The sequence below is a fragment of the Micromys minutus genome (assembly GCF_963924665.1).
Source record: "Micromys minutus genome assembly, chromosome: 2".
Taxonomy (NCBI): Eukaryota; Metazoa; Chordata; class Mammalia; order Rodentia; family Muridae; genus Micromys; species Micromys minutus.
This window is the reverse complement of record NC_137971.1, coordinates 19,215,118-19,233,628: the sequence shown is the minus strand read 5'-3', so window position 1 is coordinate 19,233,628 and position 18,511 is coordinate 19,215,118. Positions and strand designations below refer to the sequence as shown.

Below are 18,511 nucleotides of genomic sequence, written 5' to 3'. Positions count from 1 at the left end.
GTTTGGTTGCCCCAAGGGCATGGGATGTGCTTGATTACACGTAGGTGGGAGCTACTCAGGCAGGAAGTGTTTGAGGATATACTTACTGCTTGCACCCGATTGGACAAAGGCAGGAAGTGTGTAGCCTTGTGGATTTTGCCTTTATAAAGCCACTTGAATAATGTGGTTATTTATTCTGCCTATCAATCTATAGGAAGCCCAGATATGCCCCTGGCCAGTGTCTAATAAAGCTGTCTTTGGGGGCTGAAGAGATGGCTCAGAGGTTAGAGTAATTGCTGCTCTTCCAGAGGTCCTGAGTTCAAATCCCAACAACCATGTGGTGGCTCACAACCATCTGTCATGAGAGCTGGCACCAAGGTGTTCATGGAGATAGAGCACTCATACATAAAATAAATGTAAAATAAAAGTTTAGATTAAAAATAAAGCTATCTTCAAACTGGCTCAAAAATGTGGCAGTGTTCTTATTCCTGGCCCCCATTGAGAACTGCCCTTGAGTCCTCTGGAACAGCAGTAAACATTCTTTTTTTTTTTTTTTTAAATCTTTTTCCAAACAAATATTTTAGAAGATTGATTGATTATACATAAGTACACTGTAGTTGTCTTCAGACACACTAGAAGAGGGCATCAGATCTCATGACAGATGATTGTGAGCCACCATGTGGTTACCAGGATTTGAACTCAGGACCTCTGGAAGAGCAGTCAGTGCTCTCAACCACTGTACCATCTCTCCAGCACAACAGTAAACATTCTTAACTACTGAGCCATCTCTTCAATCTCAACCTTTGTTGTCTTCCTTGGGAAAAATGAAGCTTGTATTTTCTTTTTCCCTAATAGTTACTAATCCAGAGCAGTTTTATCTTATCATAATTTTGGCTTTTACTTTTTAAAGGGCTGATCTAAAGTTCTCTTAAGTTACAACTAAAACAGCCCCATCCATCAGGTGTGAAAGTGTGGACATCTAAGCTCAGTGTCAAGTAGATCAAGGCCCCTGGATGGACAAGGTAGTTGCACACCTCTAACCCCAGTGCAAGGACACAGAGCCAAGAGGATTATAATGCAAGATCATCCTGATTTACCTAGAAAAACCCTATATCAAGAGATCCAAATCAAGAAATAAACACAATGGTTCTCAGCCTTCCTAATCTTTCAACCCTTAAATACAGTTCCACATGCTGACCCCAACCCATAAAATTATTTTCATTGCTACTTCATACCTGTAATTTTGCTACTGTTAGGAATTGTAATGTAAATATTGGTATTTTCCAATGCTCTTAGACAACCCTATGAAAGGATCATTTGACCACAAAGGCGTTGAGATCCACAGGTTGAGAACCACTGCTCTACTGTCTCCCAGGGACACCCTATGTGTCTTGTTTGCTTAGAATTCATCAGTAGCTGTTTCCTTCTATAATCAGTCAAAGAGTAAGAGACTCTCTGCATATTTCCTGAGATCGTGTTCTATGCAGAACAGGCCTAAAAGTAGCCAAAGAGAACCTTGAAGAAAATATTACCTGAGTGTGGCAGAACCTTTCCCTAATGAATAAAGATTTTAAGGGACCAATCACTGGGCGAGAAGGAGGCAGGACTTCTGGGTCATAGAGAAAAAGAGGGAAGACAGGAGAAAAAAACTTCCTTTTGAATGGGAGAGAGCATGGAGGCACAATGTAATTACCAGAGGTGCCGGTTTAGTTGTCAGATCCGCTAGGCTCTGCTCCCGGAGGATTTATAATTTAGAAGAGCTTACAAAACTAGGATGCTAGTTTTTTTGCCCAGCCGTTGTGTTACCCGTTGATTCTCAACTAAGTTTGTGTGGTATTTTTCCTCACACGGAGACTCAACTGGGTTCCAGAAAGGTATGACTACAGGGCACCCCAGCCAACCACAGGAATTTTGAAGCATGGGGCATGTGTGGCAACAGCCTGTCTTGGGAACTTAGGCTCACTCTTTTTCTGCCCCGCTGCCTGTGTATCAGGATGTATCTCTAAGTTACTTCTCAAGAACCCCAGGTGTGTTCTATTGCCCTCCTCCCTGCCACCGTGATATGGACTAAGACTCTGAAACTGTAAGTAAACCCCAAAGTAAGTGTTTTCTTTTCAGAGAGTTGCCTTGGTCACAGTGTCTCTTCAAAGTGAACAAACAGTGACAAAGGCAGGGCCTGTATTGAAAAATAGAGGAAAAAGGAATATGTCATGAAATTGAAGACAAATATGATGGGCGAAAGATGAGTAGATACCACAACCTAAATATTTTAAAGAGAAAAGACAAAAAAAGTTTCTACTCATCATCAGAATGGCTGGAAAAGAAAACAAAAGCAAACATAAGACAGTGCTAACCATTAGCACTTCCAGAACATGCCTGTGTGATAGCATAGGTTGTGCCTATGTGATAGATAGGACAGGTTGGCACAATGTCTGGAAAAACATTCAGCCAATCAACTTAAGCAGAATATAAGCACAGTGTAAGATAGAATGGTTCTACATTTATAATCACACTCAACCAAAATACATGTGCTTCATCAAAGGTTTTTACTAGAATATTCACTGGAGCATTGGTTTTATACTCAGACAGTGGGAACTACCTACATGCCCTTTACAGTAAAGAGAGGTCAAACGGAGTGCACACTGAGGAGCGGTTACCATGGTGTTTCTGTCTTACAGGTGCTTCTCACCATGGTGATGCTGGAGTAAACTTTGAACTGTAAGCCAGTGCCTATTACATGTTTCCTTATAAGAGTTGTCATGGTCATGGTAAGGAGAATCACTAGAGCCTCATCTGAGTGTACAGGCTGGGAATGTCCTTGAGAAGTGTGTGAGGATTTGGGGACAGGATATGTCCACATAGGCAGCTGTACTGGCTGGTTTTGTGTCAACTTGATACAAGGTAGAGTTATCACAGAGAAAGGAGCCTCCCTTGAGGAAATGCCTCCATGAGATCCAGTTGTAGAGCATTTTCTCAACTAGTGATCAAGGGGGAAGGGCACAGCCCTTGTGTGTGGTGCCATCCCTGTGCTGGTAGACCTGGGTTCTATAAGAAAGCAAGCTGAGCAAGCCAGGAGGAGCAAGCCAGTAAGCAACATCCCTCCATGGCCTCTGCATCAGCTCCTGCTTTCTGATCTGCTTGGGTTCCAGTCCTGTCTTCCTATAGTGATGAAAAGCAATGTGAAAGTGTAAGCTGAATAAACCCTTTCCTCCCCAACTTGCTTCTTGGTCATGATGTTTGTGCAGGATTAGAAACCCTGACTAAGACAAATTGGTAACAGGAGTGGGAGTGGGGTATTCCTGTGACAACCTGATCATGTTTCTGGGAGGACTCTGGAAGGACTTTGGAACTTTGAGCTAGAAGAGCCATTGAAATGTTAAGAGCTCTATGGAATCTTCTGTAGGCGCTTGGAAGATAATGTTGAGAACAGTGCAGAAGATGGAGGCCTGGCTTGTGAAATTTCAGAGGGAAAATTTAAAGACTTTTGTTAGGGCTGTTGCTATTTTGATTGTGAAGATTCTGTGGTTTTGGTTAGCTGGGGCTGATGAATCAGCTGTGATTAACAAGATACCAGAACTACTAAAGCAAAATCTTTGCATTACTGGGACTATTGATGCTGGTCAATTGGAGCTAAGAAATTAGTGATTAAGAATAGGTCAGCATCATTGAGGTGAAATCTTTTGGGTAGTGTTTTCTGAGAGCACAAAGAGGTTGTCTGTATTCCAGAGATAGCCAAGGTTGTACCTCATACTGGGGCTGGACTGGTAATGTATAAGAGTCACCCAGGTGGTTCTGATTTTGAAGGAATGAAGGGGTCATGGAGAGCAGCTGAGGCTTGTACCTGTGAGAAGCCATGGAAGGCCAATGGTGAAGGTGCAGCCTCAGTTGCAATTAGTGCCCCAGTGTAGATTGTCCTGAAGCTGTTAATATTTTAATGTTAATTCCACTTCCCCAATAAGGGCTTCCTAGTCACATGACTCCAACTGATTCTTCCCATTTTAATTAGTAAAATAAAGTAAAGCCAATGACTGGGCGGGGCGAGGGAGGTAGAGAGGGCTGAGAGGTCCAAAGAGGTTAGAGGACAGAGGGGGAAGGTCATGGCAACATGGAGCTTCCCAAGGACTAGTTAGACCTAGTTGGGATTGATTGGTGTTAAAAAGCTATGAACATTAAGGATTTTACAGGTCTAATATCTCATATGGAAGTGCAGTTTGTATCTGTAAGGAAAAGATGACGGGGCACCAATGAAAGAAAAAGTTACAGGGCACCAATGTTGTGAAAGGATAACGATCCGAGTCACAGCACCAATGTTAGGGGAAGGATGAAGAGAGTGGGGGGCATATGGCCCATGGAGGTGCGGCGAGGCCTGAGGGCAAGGGAGATGCCTCTGAGGGGTCCATGTTGGGAATCCCTTCCCTGAGGGACCAGCCACACAACAGTATAGTACGGAATAGAGTTTATTCAGGTCATGGGAGAGTTAAGAGGGTGGTAGAGGCAGAGAGAGAGAGAAGTAGAGGAGTAGAGGCCGGCCATGAGCACGTGGGACAGAGGGGGAAGGGAAGGGAAGAGGGAGGCTGCAAGAGCACAAGGGCAAGAGAGGCCAAGAGAGAGAGGAGGGGTCAAGCAGCTCCTTTTATAGTGTCAGGTCACTGGGGTGGAGCATACCTGGCCACTGCTGGGTAATTGAGGGGTGGGGTATACCTGGCTGTTGCTAGGTAACTGAGGGGTGGGGTTTACAGAATCCCAACAGTATCTTTGTCTATTTGATGCAATTTTGTTGTATAGAGGGTTTGTGGATTGAGAGTTGAATATATAAACCTGTATGAAAAGCTTTCAGGCTGTAGAGTTGTGTTTGTGGGATTTTGGGGTACAGAAACACCAGGGACAGGGGCGGAGAACAGGCGGTAGTAAACCACCAAAGGAAGAGAGTTGTTCAGACAAGTTGGGCCATGGTGGCAGCTCAGACAGGACACCAGAAGTGCACAAGGCTTTGTATCAGGGTCGGGCCTGAGGAGTGAGACCTCAAGGCCAGTAAAGAAATAAGCATTTTTATTTTTTAATATTTACTGCAACACCCCAGGACTGACAGTAGTGTTTTGGAGATGCCAGTACCATGAGATGACCACCAAGAATAGCAGCTGCAGTGGAGAACAGGCAACTGGAGCCTAGAAGACAAGGTGTGTGCTACAAAGGGCAAAGCTAGAGAAGTGACTCAAGCCCTTGGAGGAGCCCAGAAGTTTGTAAGTGGATTCCCAGATACCGGATGGTTAGAGATTAATTTTGCTTTTGATTGTGCCCTGATATTTTTCTTTTGAAGGAAGTAATAGAGCCCACAGTTAAGGGACTTTGAATTGTAAAAAAAACAACAACAAAAAAAGCTTTGATTTTTTTAAAAAGATACTGGATGTTTTAAAGGGATTGCAATTTTAATTTGTAAGAATTTGTAAAGACTGTGGGACTCTTAAGGTTATTTAGATCTTGGGAATGAATAAGAAAGTAAGAGTTGAGGCTTAATAGTATTGTGCTTGTGTGTCAAGTTGACAAGGGGTCAGTTGTACTGGCTGTTTTTGTGTCAACTTGACATAAGCTGGAGTTATCTCAGAGAAAGGAGCCTTCCTTGAGGAAATGCCTCCATGAGATTCAGATGAAAGGCATTTTCTCAATTAGTGGTCAAAGTGAAAGGGCCCAGCCCATTGTGGGTGGTGCCATCCCTGGGCTGGTAGACCTGGGTTCTATAATAAAGCAAGCTGAGCAAGCCAAGGGAAGCAAACCAGTAAGTAACATCCCTCCATGGCCTCTGCATCAGCTCCTGCTTCCTGACCTGCTTGAGTTCCAGTCCTGACTTTCTTTGATGATGAAAAGCGATGTGGAAGTGTAAGCTGAATAAACCCTTTCCTCCCCAACTTGGTTCTTGGTCATGATGTTTGTGTAGGAATAGAAACCCTGACTAAGACAGGCAGCTATGGGAAAACCATTCTACATAGAGCAAAAAGACTTTCCAGTGAGGCTTTTTCGAGGGCCACAAACTGTCAATAATTCTCACCCATTTTTAGGACGTGGTAATCCCAATTAATTTATTGGTTCTCTAATAAAATTGCCTTCTGTTTGTCACTGGGACTCTATGAGGAGAGGGTAGACAGTGCTTAGCCCCTCCACCTCCAGGAAGACATTTCTTACAATAGTATAGCAAATTCTTTTGTTAATATCATTGTGTCTTGTGGTATTAGGAAGGGAAAACTGTAAATTAAATAAGATATTAGAAGGACACATACATGGGTATTGTTTTAATAAAGAATGATTTATTATATATGAAGATTAAGATGGCTGGATGGTTCCAGAATGAGAAAGAAGCCTTGGAGTCACTTGCAAGTAATGAAGGTATGAGTGAGTTCCTCAAGGTACATTGAGGATAAGACTTAGAGATGATTTGTTAAGGTTTCTAATGCCCTTAATCAACAATTACAAGGACTGGCTACGATCTATAAAGTCTATGTCCAAAGTTTATTTAGAAATGTCTGTTTTTCAAAATAATATACAGTGGTTAAAAGTTCCAAACTAGTGCAACTGATCTTCTGCATGTTTAATAACCAACACTCTAAATTCTGCTGGAGGAAGCCAGATCAGTCAACACCCTGAGCCCGTGATGCCATCTGAGTTTAGAGGAGGGAGAGGGTATGAACAGATGGAGATTGGTTAGACAGTTTAGGGTAAAGAGACCCCACAGAAAAGCAACCAGTTCCTTTCTTGACTCAAAGTCAGAAATACCCTTGGGATTCTTGGTAGTTTCATCCTTCGCAGAGGCAAAGATGCCAGAAGTGTTTGGCATTTATTTTCTTATTTTATGACCATAATTTTAATTGAAACTATTTTTCCCATGGAATATATGCCGATTACAGTTTCACCTGTCCCATCTCCTCCCAGGTCCTCCCCCACCCAGTTCTGATGTTTGATCTGGGCCCTAGATGATCTCAGGTTACATCTTTATCCATGAGAAAGTAGCAATAAAGGCCTCTTAAGGGGAAACCTCTGGTCAAGAGAACAGAATCTCTGGCCTGGGTGTAGACATAACATTCCAGTGGGGCCCTACCAATCTCCTAGCCAAGGAACCACCCCCAGGGAGGTGGGCTCACCTTAAAACATAATAATGAAATAGATGTAATAATTAGTTTTTTAAAAAAAGATTTATTTTATGTATATGAGTACACTGTATCTGTCTTCAGACACACCAGAAGAGGGCATCAGATCTCATTATAGATGACTGTGAGCCACCATGTGGTTGCTAGGAATTGAACTCAGAACCTCTGGAAGAGCAGTCAGTGCTCTTAACTGCTGAGCCATCTCTCCAGCCCAACAATTAGTTTTTGTACTAGGAGGCTAACTCAGATTTAGCATGTCAACTGTTACTAAATAGGTATATTCCTTATTTAACTCATTGAACTTTCTATTCCTAGACAGGACAAAGGAAACAAAGATAACATCTAAAACTGTTTGAAGATATGAGTGTTTAGAAATAAAAGGAGGAAAATGGAGAGATTGCTCAGTGGTTAAGAGCACTGACTGCTCTTCCAGAGGTCCTGAGTTCAGTTCCCAGCAACAATATGGTGACTCAAAACCATCTGTAATGTGACCCGATGCCCTCTTCTGGTGCATCTGAAGACAGTGACAGTGTACTCACATATATAAAATAAATAAATCTTAAAAAGAAAGCATTTTAAGAATTAAAAAAAAAATAAAAAGAGGGGTTTGTAAGAGAAACATTAACTATGAGTCTTTCCTATCAAATGCTATAAAACTTGTGTTTAAGACACAGAATTCAAATTTTGTTATCTTCTGTACTTTGTAAATGTCTCAATTCTTCCCACCACCCAGGAAAACCTTTGTTTATGAAAAGGGCATGTTCTACAGGACAGGCTGATTAAAGCGACTGACTGGTTTGTTTCTCCTTCACGTCCTAGGTGCCAGTTCTTTTAGAACTAGCCATACACTAAGACTGTGAGATCACAGACCCCAGCCAATGGGGGAAAAACACCAGTACTACCTAAGTTAGGATAAAAATAAAGTACACTTCCTGTCTCTGTCTTTTCTCTTATGAGTGAGCCCTATTGATCAAGTATAAGAGTTTCCCTTGTCTAGAGACTTATGGTGCAATGGTGATTTCTTTCTTGGAGACTAAACATATTTCTGACATCATCTCCTTCTTGAGATGGGGCCTTACTCTGTAGCCTGGCCTCAAACATGCTATTACCTGCCTTAGCCTCCTGGGACTACAGACACATGCCACTAAGACCAGCTGTCTAATGTCTTCTTGTAGAGAACATAATGAAGGTTTACCCATAGTGGTGACTGCCTCTCCAAGACTCTCTGTATCCGGTCTCCAGGAGTCCAGCTGGCAGACCACTGCAAAAGACAGAAGCCATGTACCTTCCACACCTAGCTCTGTCTGCCTTTCACCTGGAAGTTTCTGGAAATTTCTGGCAGCTTCTGCATCTTGCCTCTTTGGACCCATGAAAAATCAGCTGATCACAGAATAAATGAAGGTTGTTTTCCTCTTTGTTCAGTCAGGAAGCAATTTTTTTTTTTTTTTGTATTTTCTACTTTTATTTGACAATAACAAACTGCATATAAGAAAGGGTGCAGGCAGGCCCGGAGGCCCTAGATCTGCTCCTCTCTGCTTCCCCAAGTATTCACCATTCCTAGGCCCAAACAAGGACCACCCCCTTCCTGCCTGGTGGTGGGGTAAGGATTGACAGGCATGGAAAGGCTGTGTGTGTTTGTATGTTGTGTAGAGGGGTGTTGGGGCTCAGGAATGGAAAGGGGTCAAGGAGTAGAGAAAGGGCCTTCCCTCATCCCCATCAGAGTTGGCACCCTAAGGAGGTGTATTGGAGGGGATTCTGAAAGTCATATGCCTCAGCCTATGAGACAGTAGAAGATCCAACATCCAAAAGTGACCCAGTGACTGGCCCAGCTGAGTTCAGACCACTTGTGGACAGTGTACGCCATGCCATAGCCCTGCTCCTCTGTGGTGTCATCCACATCAACATCAAACAGGGAGCCCAGGTAGGCCAGGTGGAAGACAGCCAGGGCCCCAAAGAGCAAGTTTAAGGCTCTTACCCCCAGGCCCAGGCGATGCCGATGCGAACAGTTGGGCAGACAACGCTTCGACAAGATGCAGGCACTGAGGAGCTGAGCCAGGCGCTTTCTGAGGACATGTTCCACGTATGTGATAAATGCCAGGGACAGCAGCACAGCAGCCAGGTGGAAACTGAAGCCGTGCAGGAGGGCACTGGCTGCATAGGTGACCAGCACAGCAGAGAAGGTCCCCAGGCGGAGGGCGTTTTTGAAAACATAATTATTTAACCAATAAGACATGGGCAGGTTCCAGCTTGTGACAACTTCCACCATGGACCGGGGCAGCTCCACATTCAACGGTTTAGAGACTGTCAGGTCCCATTCCAGGTGGTTCTTCTCCTCCGTGAAGCCAGCTCCGGCCAATGTGGCTGTGGCCTCAGACAGAAAGCCCACAAAATAGTTGCTGAAGTGGAAGGAGACAGCACTCTCGTAGGCTCGTAGCCACCTGGCTTTGCGTTTCTTGTTGCGAAGGAGTCGGTCACCGTCGAGGGGGATTAAGTAGGGGAAGAGGTAGGGGCCCACACAAGTGGACAGTACAAGGCACAGCAGGGCCAGCGCCAGGCTCCGGGCCACCTTCTTCAGCCATCGGCGGCTCAGTGGGCGGCCTTGGACAGCCTGTAGGTAGCTGTGGAAGGATATCCAGGGCCCAAAGACGATGGTGCCCACAAAGTAGAGGTAGCCCAGGAACTCCACAGGTGAGGGCACTGCACCCACCTCGCCACGGTCCAGGTCGAAACCCAGAGACACCGCCTTCATGGCCACGATCATCTGGGCCCCTCGCATCTTGTGCCATATCACGGTGTCCACCATGTGCATCTCACCCATGAGCAGGTAGATGAGGATGGTGACGGAGAGGAAGACGCCTCGGTGGGAGGAGTGCCGGCAGAGGAACAGCACGAGGTAGCACAGGAGGCTCAGCAGCACGATCCAAACCATGTGGATCTGGAAGAAATGGTAGAGGCTGAAGAAGCCACCTGCCACGGTGCTTGCATGCTTCAGGTAAGACGGTAACCCCAGCCTCCAAAGGAGGCGGCAGGCGAAACAGATGGTAAGAAGCAGCCAGATCTGGTCGAGGCCCTGTTGGACAGTAGGCAGGAGACAGCCCCGCAGTAGCTGCTGGAAAAATTCCTGGCGGCTGAAGGTGGCCATTGTGGACCCACACGGATGGATGGACAGATGGATCTTGTGTATCTTGAATGCTGTGAACAGTCCGGTTTGCTGATGATAAAATGATATGTATTCTTGATGATATGCATCAAATGGGCGGAAGGAATGGGCTCCTTGGTTTCCAAGGTAGTCACTCAAGGTGGAGTGCAGAAAGGGCGAGTCTGTGACACTTAGGGGCCGTGCGCATCTCTCCTTGTATGGATGTATCCTCCGCGAGCTTCACCTCACCCCACTCAGCAAAAAGCCGCCAACAAAGCCTTGTCCTGGTCGAGGGACTGCAGGAAAGTGGAAGAGCTGGTAGAAAGGAAGCCGTGGTCCTGGGGCCGGGGACACACACTGCTACTGTCTCCACCTCCTCCGGGCAGCCTTCCCCGCAGGCCGCAAGACCGGGACCAGCAGTGCCTCCCAGCCAGGAAGCACTTTTTATTTAAAGATTGATTTACTTATTTCATATATGTGAGCGCACTGTCGCTCTCTTCAGACACACCAGAAGAGGGTTTCAGATCCCATTACAGATGGTTGTGAGTCACCATGTGGTTGCTGGGAATTGAACTCAGGACCTCTGGAAGAGCATCAGCGCTTTTAACCGCTGAGCCACCTCTCCAGCCCAAAGAAGCACTTTTTATTTTCTTTTTTTTTTTCTAATTTTATGTCTGTCTGTCTGCCCATCTGTCTATCCATGCATCCATCTATTTTTACTTATTTGTTTGATCAGGGTCTTTCTATGTGGTCCTGGCTGTCCTGTAACTCTTTATGTAGATCAGACTGACCTTGTACTCACTGTGATCCACTGGCCTCTCAGGTGCTGATTAAAGGTGTACATTGTTAACCTCTAAAGGAAACTCAAATTCATCAAATTTGTCAAATTCCAAAAGGCAGTCCAAATATTCAGAAATGAGGATTTATGGCACTTAGTTAGATAAAAATCAGCATTCCTCAGAAACTTGTGAAACTGGTTCTCACCCACCAAAGGGAGTCATTTCCCTGTCTCGGGCTGGAGGGACACATGGCTACCTGTGGTTTCTATTAACATCTTAAAGCTCAAGCAACACAGTTCAAAGTCTACACCCTATCCTTTCTACCTCCTCCCTGCTCTAACCTCCCTCCAACTCATGGACTGCTCCCCACCAACAACTCATGCCTTTCATAATGCTGCTATTACGTGCTCTCTCTCTCTCTCTCTCTCTCTCTCTCTCTCTCTCTCTCTCTCTCTCTCTCTCTCTCTCTCTCTGCTTGTGTGTGTGTGTGTGTCTGTATGCTCCCTGTCTCTATGTGTGTGTCTGCATCATCTGTCTGTCTCTCTCTGCTGTCTCTGTGTGTCTCTGTGTGTGTCTCTCTGTCTGTCTCTTTTTCTCTCTCTCTGCTCCAGCTTGCTGCTCTCTGTGCTCACGGTGTATTCTCTCTTCTCTCTCCCCTGCTGCTCTTCCCGTTTCTTGCAGATAGCCCCAGCCATGTCCAATATGCTGGCTATGTCCAGCCTGTTAGTTTAACATCTTTTTCTCTCTACTCTGGATTCTTCTAGATACCTCTGTCTGTTCTCTCTCATATCTACAATAAAAAAAAAAAATCTTTAACTATAGAATGGCCATGTCATTAGTTTACACATATAGCACTATGCCTTGCCCAAGAAGTTGCTTTTATCAGAAAAACAAGTTTTTAGGGGGAAAAAGTTTAAAAATGTATATTTTACTAAGGTTCAGTGAAGATATTTAAGTATTTTCTGTGGTTTTTACCAAACTTTTCTTTTCTTTTTAAAAATAAGATTATTTTTGAAGTCTTCCTTGGTGTTAGGTACTTCTATTATGCCTAACTCAGATGCATTTTAGAAGCACTCACATATAACAATTGTAACAGAAAATTTTCCATGGAAACAGCTTTTGATTGCTTCTTAGCTATAAATAGCTCTTTCCTGGTTATTCTTTTAAAAGGTGTTCCTTTTAGTCATCTGACACAAGACTATAGTTTGTTTGCTTTCCCTAAAGGCTAGAAGAAAATACTATGTGTTCAGGCAAATATAGGTTACCATAAAATATGATTCTAAGGGCTTGTGAAAAAAATATGGTTCTATAAGGGCTTAGAAAATGAGGTGCATTCCTTCAAAAAAAAAAAAAAAAAATTCATAATAATACATGGATCGAACTGGGGGAAGGGCAAATAAGCCGGTAACAGAAAGAGAAATATCCCACTGTGTTGTTGTTGTTGTTGTTGTTGTTACTTAAAAGTTATTATAAAGAATAGGAGAATTATTACCAAAATCTAGGGAGGAGAAAGAATAAGGGTTATATAGAGGGAAATGGGATAACATTTACTAAAAAGAACGAGAAAGAGCCAGAAGATTAGAACAGATTGCTAGAGTTAGTTTGAAGCCAAGTTTGTATTTAATTTCACTTACATGTATATGTTTGTGTGTCTGCTGTGTGTGTGTGTGTGTGTGTGTGTGTGTGTGTGTGTCTGTGTAGGTGCTGGCTGAGCTGAAAAGATGACATCAGATCCCCCTGCTGCTGGAGTTGCAAAGTTCCTGGTTCTGGTACCAAATTGCTGAGATATCTCTCCAGTCCCAAAAGCAGAAAACTGTTTATGTGCAGTAAGATAAGGCAGTTCATAGGGAATCTGACTGGGGCGTGGCAGGCAGCGTCTGCTGACTCTATGTGACATGATGTGTATCTGTGGCCTTGCTTCAGGGAAGCAGCATGAAACAAGACAGGCAGAGGCTGTCTGAAACAGCTGGATTTTTGCCTTTTGTTATGAGTTTCGTTGCCCCCAAAGTTTTTGTGACTTCTATATCCAGTGACAACATTCTTTGTGGGACCCCAAACAACAGTTTCAGACCCGAGCGCTAAGACACAGGTTAGTCAACACAGAGAAACACTGATAGCCAGTGTCCTACATTAGACCGAAATGGCCAGGCCTGTACTTAGTCATTATGTCCTTGTGTCTCAGGTCAAGTCACATTCCCTGTAGTAGATGGCGAGTTCCTCCTTGAGGAGGATCTAGGCTGCTTACCTCTGCATCTAAAACACTGCTGTCTGCTTCTGCTTCTCTGGTTGTCTCCTCCTTCACCGGTATATTTGTTCATGGATCTTTTCCTGTTGAATTCTACAAGATCTGCTGAGTTCCTGCTGGGATCTGATTGGACTGCCGCAGAAGGCATTCTCGTTCTGTTTGGGAAGAACTGGCACCCACTGGGCAGTGGTTTGGGTGATGACCCAGAAGGCTGCACTTTTGGAAAGGAGCTGTAGGCCATCGAAGGTTAAAAGATTGTTATGAATAGGATGGATCAAGGAGATATGCATATTGAAGTAAACCTTATATCTATGCTGTTGTGGACATTGGTACTGGAGATGTGTGTCTGTATATTATATATCCGTCTGGCTCTTCACTTCAGTAGAAGGATTTACAAATGTAGATGGGAATAAGCTTTGCAAATATCTAGATTTAGAGTGGGATTGACTTTATCAATATAAACTCAAGGTTTTAATTACATTTAAAGATGTAGAAACACACACACACACACACACACACACACACACACGGTACCTATGTACCTATATACTTAAAAGTTTCAGCAGCTGAGCAGACCTGGCAACAATGAGTCCTCAGCAGCTATGAACATGCCCAGAGCCTCGATCCTGACTTCCCCATTCTATCCTTGGGCTTCCTGGGAAATTGTTTATTCTTGAGCCAAGGGGAGGTGCCATGTGACAGACCTAGTTATTGGTGGGAAAAAAAGAGGATCTGGAGAAGGGAGAGAGGCAGAGAAAGGAGGGCAGAGAAGAGCAGAGAGAGGAAGAGACCAGCTGGGGACAGGTGGGAAAATAGGGAGAGAGTAAATGGAGAGAAGAAGAGAGAGAGAGAGAGAGGGAAAGAGAGAAGTTCTTCTTAACGCATACCTGACTGTTGCTAGGCAACTGTTGGGTGGAGCCTAGAGGAAATGCTCATAGAAGGGAACATAGAAGGTGAACTTATATACACTAGGAAGTAAGGAGATGCTTACAGAATTACTTGTATATACCACAGGGATACAGAATTTGTCCTTAAAAGTTCTATTGACAAAATCTAGGCCAATTTCAAGTATGAAAATAAAGAACCATAATAACATATTGCAACCCGTTGGGGGAAAAATAGAAATCTGTGAGCCCATATTGAAATAAGTAACTATATATAGACAAATAACTGGGAGAAGGGAGAGGTCCTCTTATGTAAAAATGGGCTAAGGCAGGAAGATTAAGGTTCTGTGCCAGTCTAGGCTACATCTTTTCTCAATCTCCCACAAAAAGAAGACTTGGCTGAGCTTAGTGATTAAGAGCACATACAGCTCTTGCAAAGGACTCATTTCCTAGCGGACACATTGAGTAGCTATTCCCAGTTGCCTGTAGTCCCTGCATCAGGGGATATAACACTCTCTTCTCAACTTTGTAGGCACCTGCACTCATATGCTTGCACACACACACACACACACACACACACACACACACTTAAAAAATTAAGCAAGTACAGTGTACACTGTGTGTATGCAATTCAGCACTAGAGGTGGGGGCTGGCAGAGCTCAGTTCAAAGCTAGTTTGGTCTCCATAGTGAGTTGTAGGCCAATTAGGGCTTCTCAGTGAGACCGTATGTCAAAATAAATAAAAATAAAATACCTTTAAAATGAAAAGAATGCTAACTAGTGAGAGCAAAAAAGAGAAAAAGAGTAAGAAAAATGACTTATTCAACTCTTCTCACTGTGCTGAGAGACTCAGCCAGGAATAATGCATGTTAAGCTGGGGGAAGAAGGCTGGGTGAAGAAAGATATTGACATAACCTTGGAATATCTCCCCCAAAATATTTACTGAAAGCAGAGGAAAGCCAGTGATTTCTTTCCTATCGTGGAGAAAGCAACTTGAGCATAAACAGAATTCTCATCACAGCATTGCCAAGAAAGGGACAGCTTTGGGTTCCTTGTGGTGAACCGAGTCGAAAGAGACTGGCCCTGAGGCTGTGGCTCTGCTGTTCACAGTACAGCTGGGCAAGTCGTAAGGAAGGACCATGTGGATCCAGTTGAGGAATCGCTCTATGCAAAGGCCCAAACTGTTTAGAACGGGCAAGGTCATGAAAAACAAAGATCAAGAAACATGTCCAGGTTGGAGGAAACCTGAACAGGCTTGACAAGAAATACAAGGAAAATTTCCTGGGTAGGTCTTAGAATGAGTGAGTTGGATCTTAGAATGAGTGTTGATGGTCTGTGCTGTGTCGGTGCTGATGCTGTGGTCTGGGGCAGGGCTATCTGATGGCCATAAAATCGTGTCTTTATAGTGAATATTCACACTGGATATTTAGGCTAATATGTTATTGTTTCTGCAGCTTTCTATCTGATTGTTCAAAAGAACTCAAGATTAGACCAATAAAACCATGTAGATATATACATACATGTAGTAGTAAATATTAAAAAGATCTACCAGTCCTCGCTATTGCCGACATCAACAGAGCCATATGGCATCAGCAGAGTATATTATCTCAGCGGTAATCTGTTCCAGCGTGGCACCACGCTGCCCCCAGGTACTCTCTGACCCTGTCGGTCCCTCCCACGTTAGTTCTGGCTCTGTCAGACCATATAGAACTGATATTATATTCATCTCATCAGTGGGCGGGCCATGTAGAACTAACATTGTTTCCATCTCATCGCGGCCACCCTCTGCTAGTCTCTGTCCCTGTAGAGGGCCATCTGCAAATGCAGCCCACACTCCAACCAGCCTGACAAATTCAAATAGCCAGAAACTTGTAATTTAGCAATAGTTTTATCTCAGATTTTCTCAGTAAGTTTTATAGAGAACATCTACACCATAAACTCAGAGCCAAATGATATGATATAATTTGCCTACCTAGATATGACAAATCATCCTATACAAAGCCATTCCTTATAAAATATTCATAACAACCTGTAGCTATGCAGAGCCACGCAGAGATGGTTCATCTTCGTCTTCCTCCATCTTGCCTCCTCTCTCACTTTCCTCCCCCTTTCTAAAACTTTGTTCCCTCCTAGATAAGACAAAACTATCCTATCTCAGGCCTTGTGCCTGCCCTCTTACATAAAGACTAACAACCTATACTTCACTCTCTCTAATTAAAAATGGATCTTTTTCTCTCAAATATAAGCTGAGTACAACTATGACCATTTTGTAATTATAAAGTATAAAATACCCCTGACATTCAGTCCAACATTTTTGTCAATTAAATGGAACATTTTGTTATCGATTCTAGCTTAAGACAGGCTTAAAATCTATATGTTATGTCCTGGGTAGCTTGTATACTATCTGAAAACCATCTAATTAAATAGGTTCTCTTAAAGTTAAACAGTCTGGGTAGGCTATGAGACTAATTAGTCTTCAACCCTGTCAGAAATCTGAAAATGGCTTATACTATCTGCAAATATAGGAAGCCTAGCACAGCTTCCAGAACTGAGACAGGTTGTGGAGACAATCGTCTACCTGCACAGCTTCTGTTAGCAACACATGAGAGCATCAGTCTTCACCCTTCTGGCCCAGAAATCTGACAGACCTCTGTAAACAGGAATTACCAAAAACTAGCCCATGCTGTCTCAGAAGAACTAAACTGTCCCAACCTGCAAACTATGTTCTCTCAAGAACAGTTCAGGTCTGTAGGAGAAATAGGGAATTTCTACCCAGTGGCTGCCTAGCAGCAATGTATTATCTTACTTGGAGGTGGAGATGCTCAGTTTCTTCTTTGAATTCCCCAAAGGGGAACTATTAGGAGCAGATATGCCTCAACAAATGACAAGTAACAAACTGTCCTATCACAGGACCTGTGCCTGCCCTCCTTGCATGAAGACAACCTACACATACATGTGGAGAGAGACAGAGAGAGAGAGCTGATATAGTAAAACACTAAAAAATGAGTGTCTGAGTGACAGACATAAGAGTTCCCGCAACTTTGTAGTCCTTTGGAATTATTTATAAATAATTAGGGAGAGGCTGGAGAGCCAGCTCAGACATTAGCACATGTTCTTCCAGCAGACATAGAGTCGATTTATATCACCTACATGGTAGCCTACAGCTACCTGTAACTCATCCCAGGGGATCCAATACCCCTTCTAGCCTCTGTGTGTAACAGAAATGCACATGGTATGTAGACATATGTTCAGGCAAAACTCTCGTAATATGTGTGTGTGTGTGTGTGTGTGTGTGTGTGTGTAGAATACACACACACACACACACATATATATATGACAGAAGTAGATTGGTTGTTGGTACAAAAGGGGGAATGACTGGTAAGGGCTTCTTCTCTGGGTCAAGAAAGAATTCCAAAATGATGGCATTAGTATGCAACCTCCTGACTAGACTAAAATCTACTGAAGTATGGCACAGTGGTGGCATTTACCTTTAATCCTATTCGGGCAGCAGCAGGCTGATCTTACAGCCATGCTGGTCTACAGAGTGAGTTCCAGGGCAGTCAGCTCTACCCAGACAAATGCTGTCTCAAAATAATAATAATAATAATAATAATAATAATAATAATAATAATAATAAGAAGAAGAAGAAGAAGAAGAAAAGAAAAGGAAAAAGAAAAAAAAGAAAACAAACAAAACAAATAACCTACTGAAGTGTTAAGTGAATTTTTTAATGATTTTTTTTTAAAAAAGATTTATTTACTTAATGTATGTGAGTACACTGTAGCTGTCTTCAGACACACCAGAAGTGGGCATCAGATCCCATTATAGATAGTTGTGAGCCACCATGTGGTTGCTGGGATTTGAACTCAGGACCTCTGGAGGAACAGGCAGTGCTCTTAACCACTGAGTCATCTCTCCAGCCCTTAAGTGAATTTTTGACATGCTAATATATGTCAATCGACTGTAGAAGGTCAGTTGTACACACATACAACATAGAACAAAGCCATAAAGTTTTTATGCCAGTGGCACCCGCACAGACAGAAGAAGAGAGGTATTAAAAGGCCTTTAATAAGCAAAAGGTCCCCTACATGAGTAGTTCCTCAAAAGACCAGTTTTCCAAGTGACATGGCTTCTCCCCTATTGCTCACACTAGGTCTTATTTCTCCTACTCAGTAACTCAGTTGTGTAATTCGATTGACCATATTCGGCTACTATAGTATCTGAGTTGGGCAAATTGCTTTTCTGTTCTGCTACAAAAATGGTGATTATAGATTGAGTTGTGAAGAGTAAATGGCATAGTACACAAAAAGAACTTCAGAAGTATCTTCTACTTTATGGAATTCATTAAG

General features: G+C 43.3%; 1 protein-coding gene across 1 annotated transcript; it reads right to left on the bottom strand.

The window, feature by feature from the left end:
- Nucleotides 1-8,886: 8,886 nt before the first annotated feature.
- Nucleotides 8,887-10,281, bottom strand: LOC308418242 (protein-serine O-palmitoleoyltransferase porcupine-like; the record flags this gene model as incomplete). The annotated part of the gene is made up of 1 exon (XM_080913628.1): nucleotides 8,887-10,281. Exon 1 carries the CDS (start codon nucleotides 10,255-10,257, stop codon nucleotides 8,887-8,889), a length of 1,371 nt encoding a protein of 456 aa, XP_080769754.1. The 5' UTR covers nucleotides 10,258-10,281.
- Nucleotides 10,282-18,511: the final 8,230 nt, after the last annotated feature.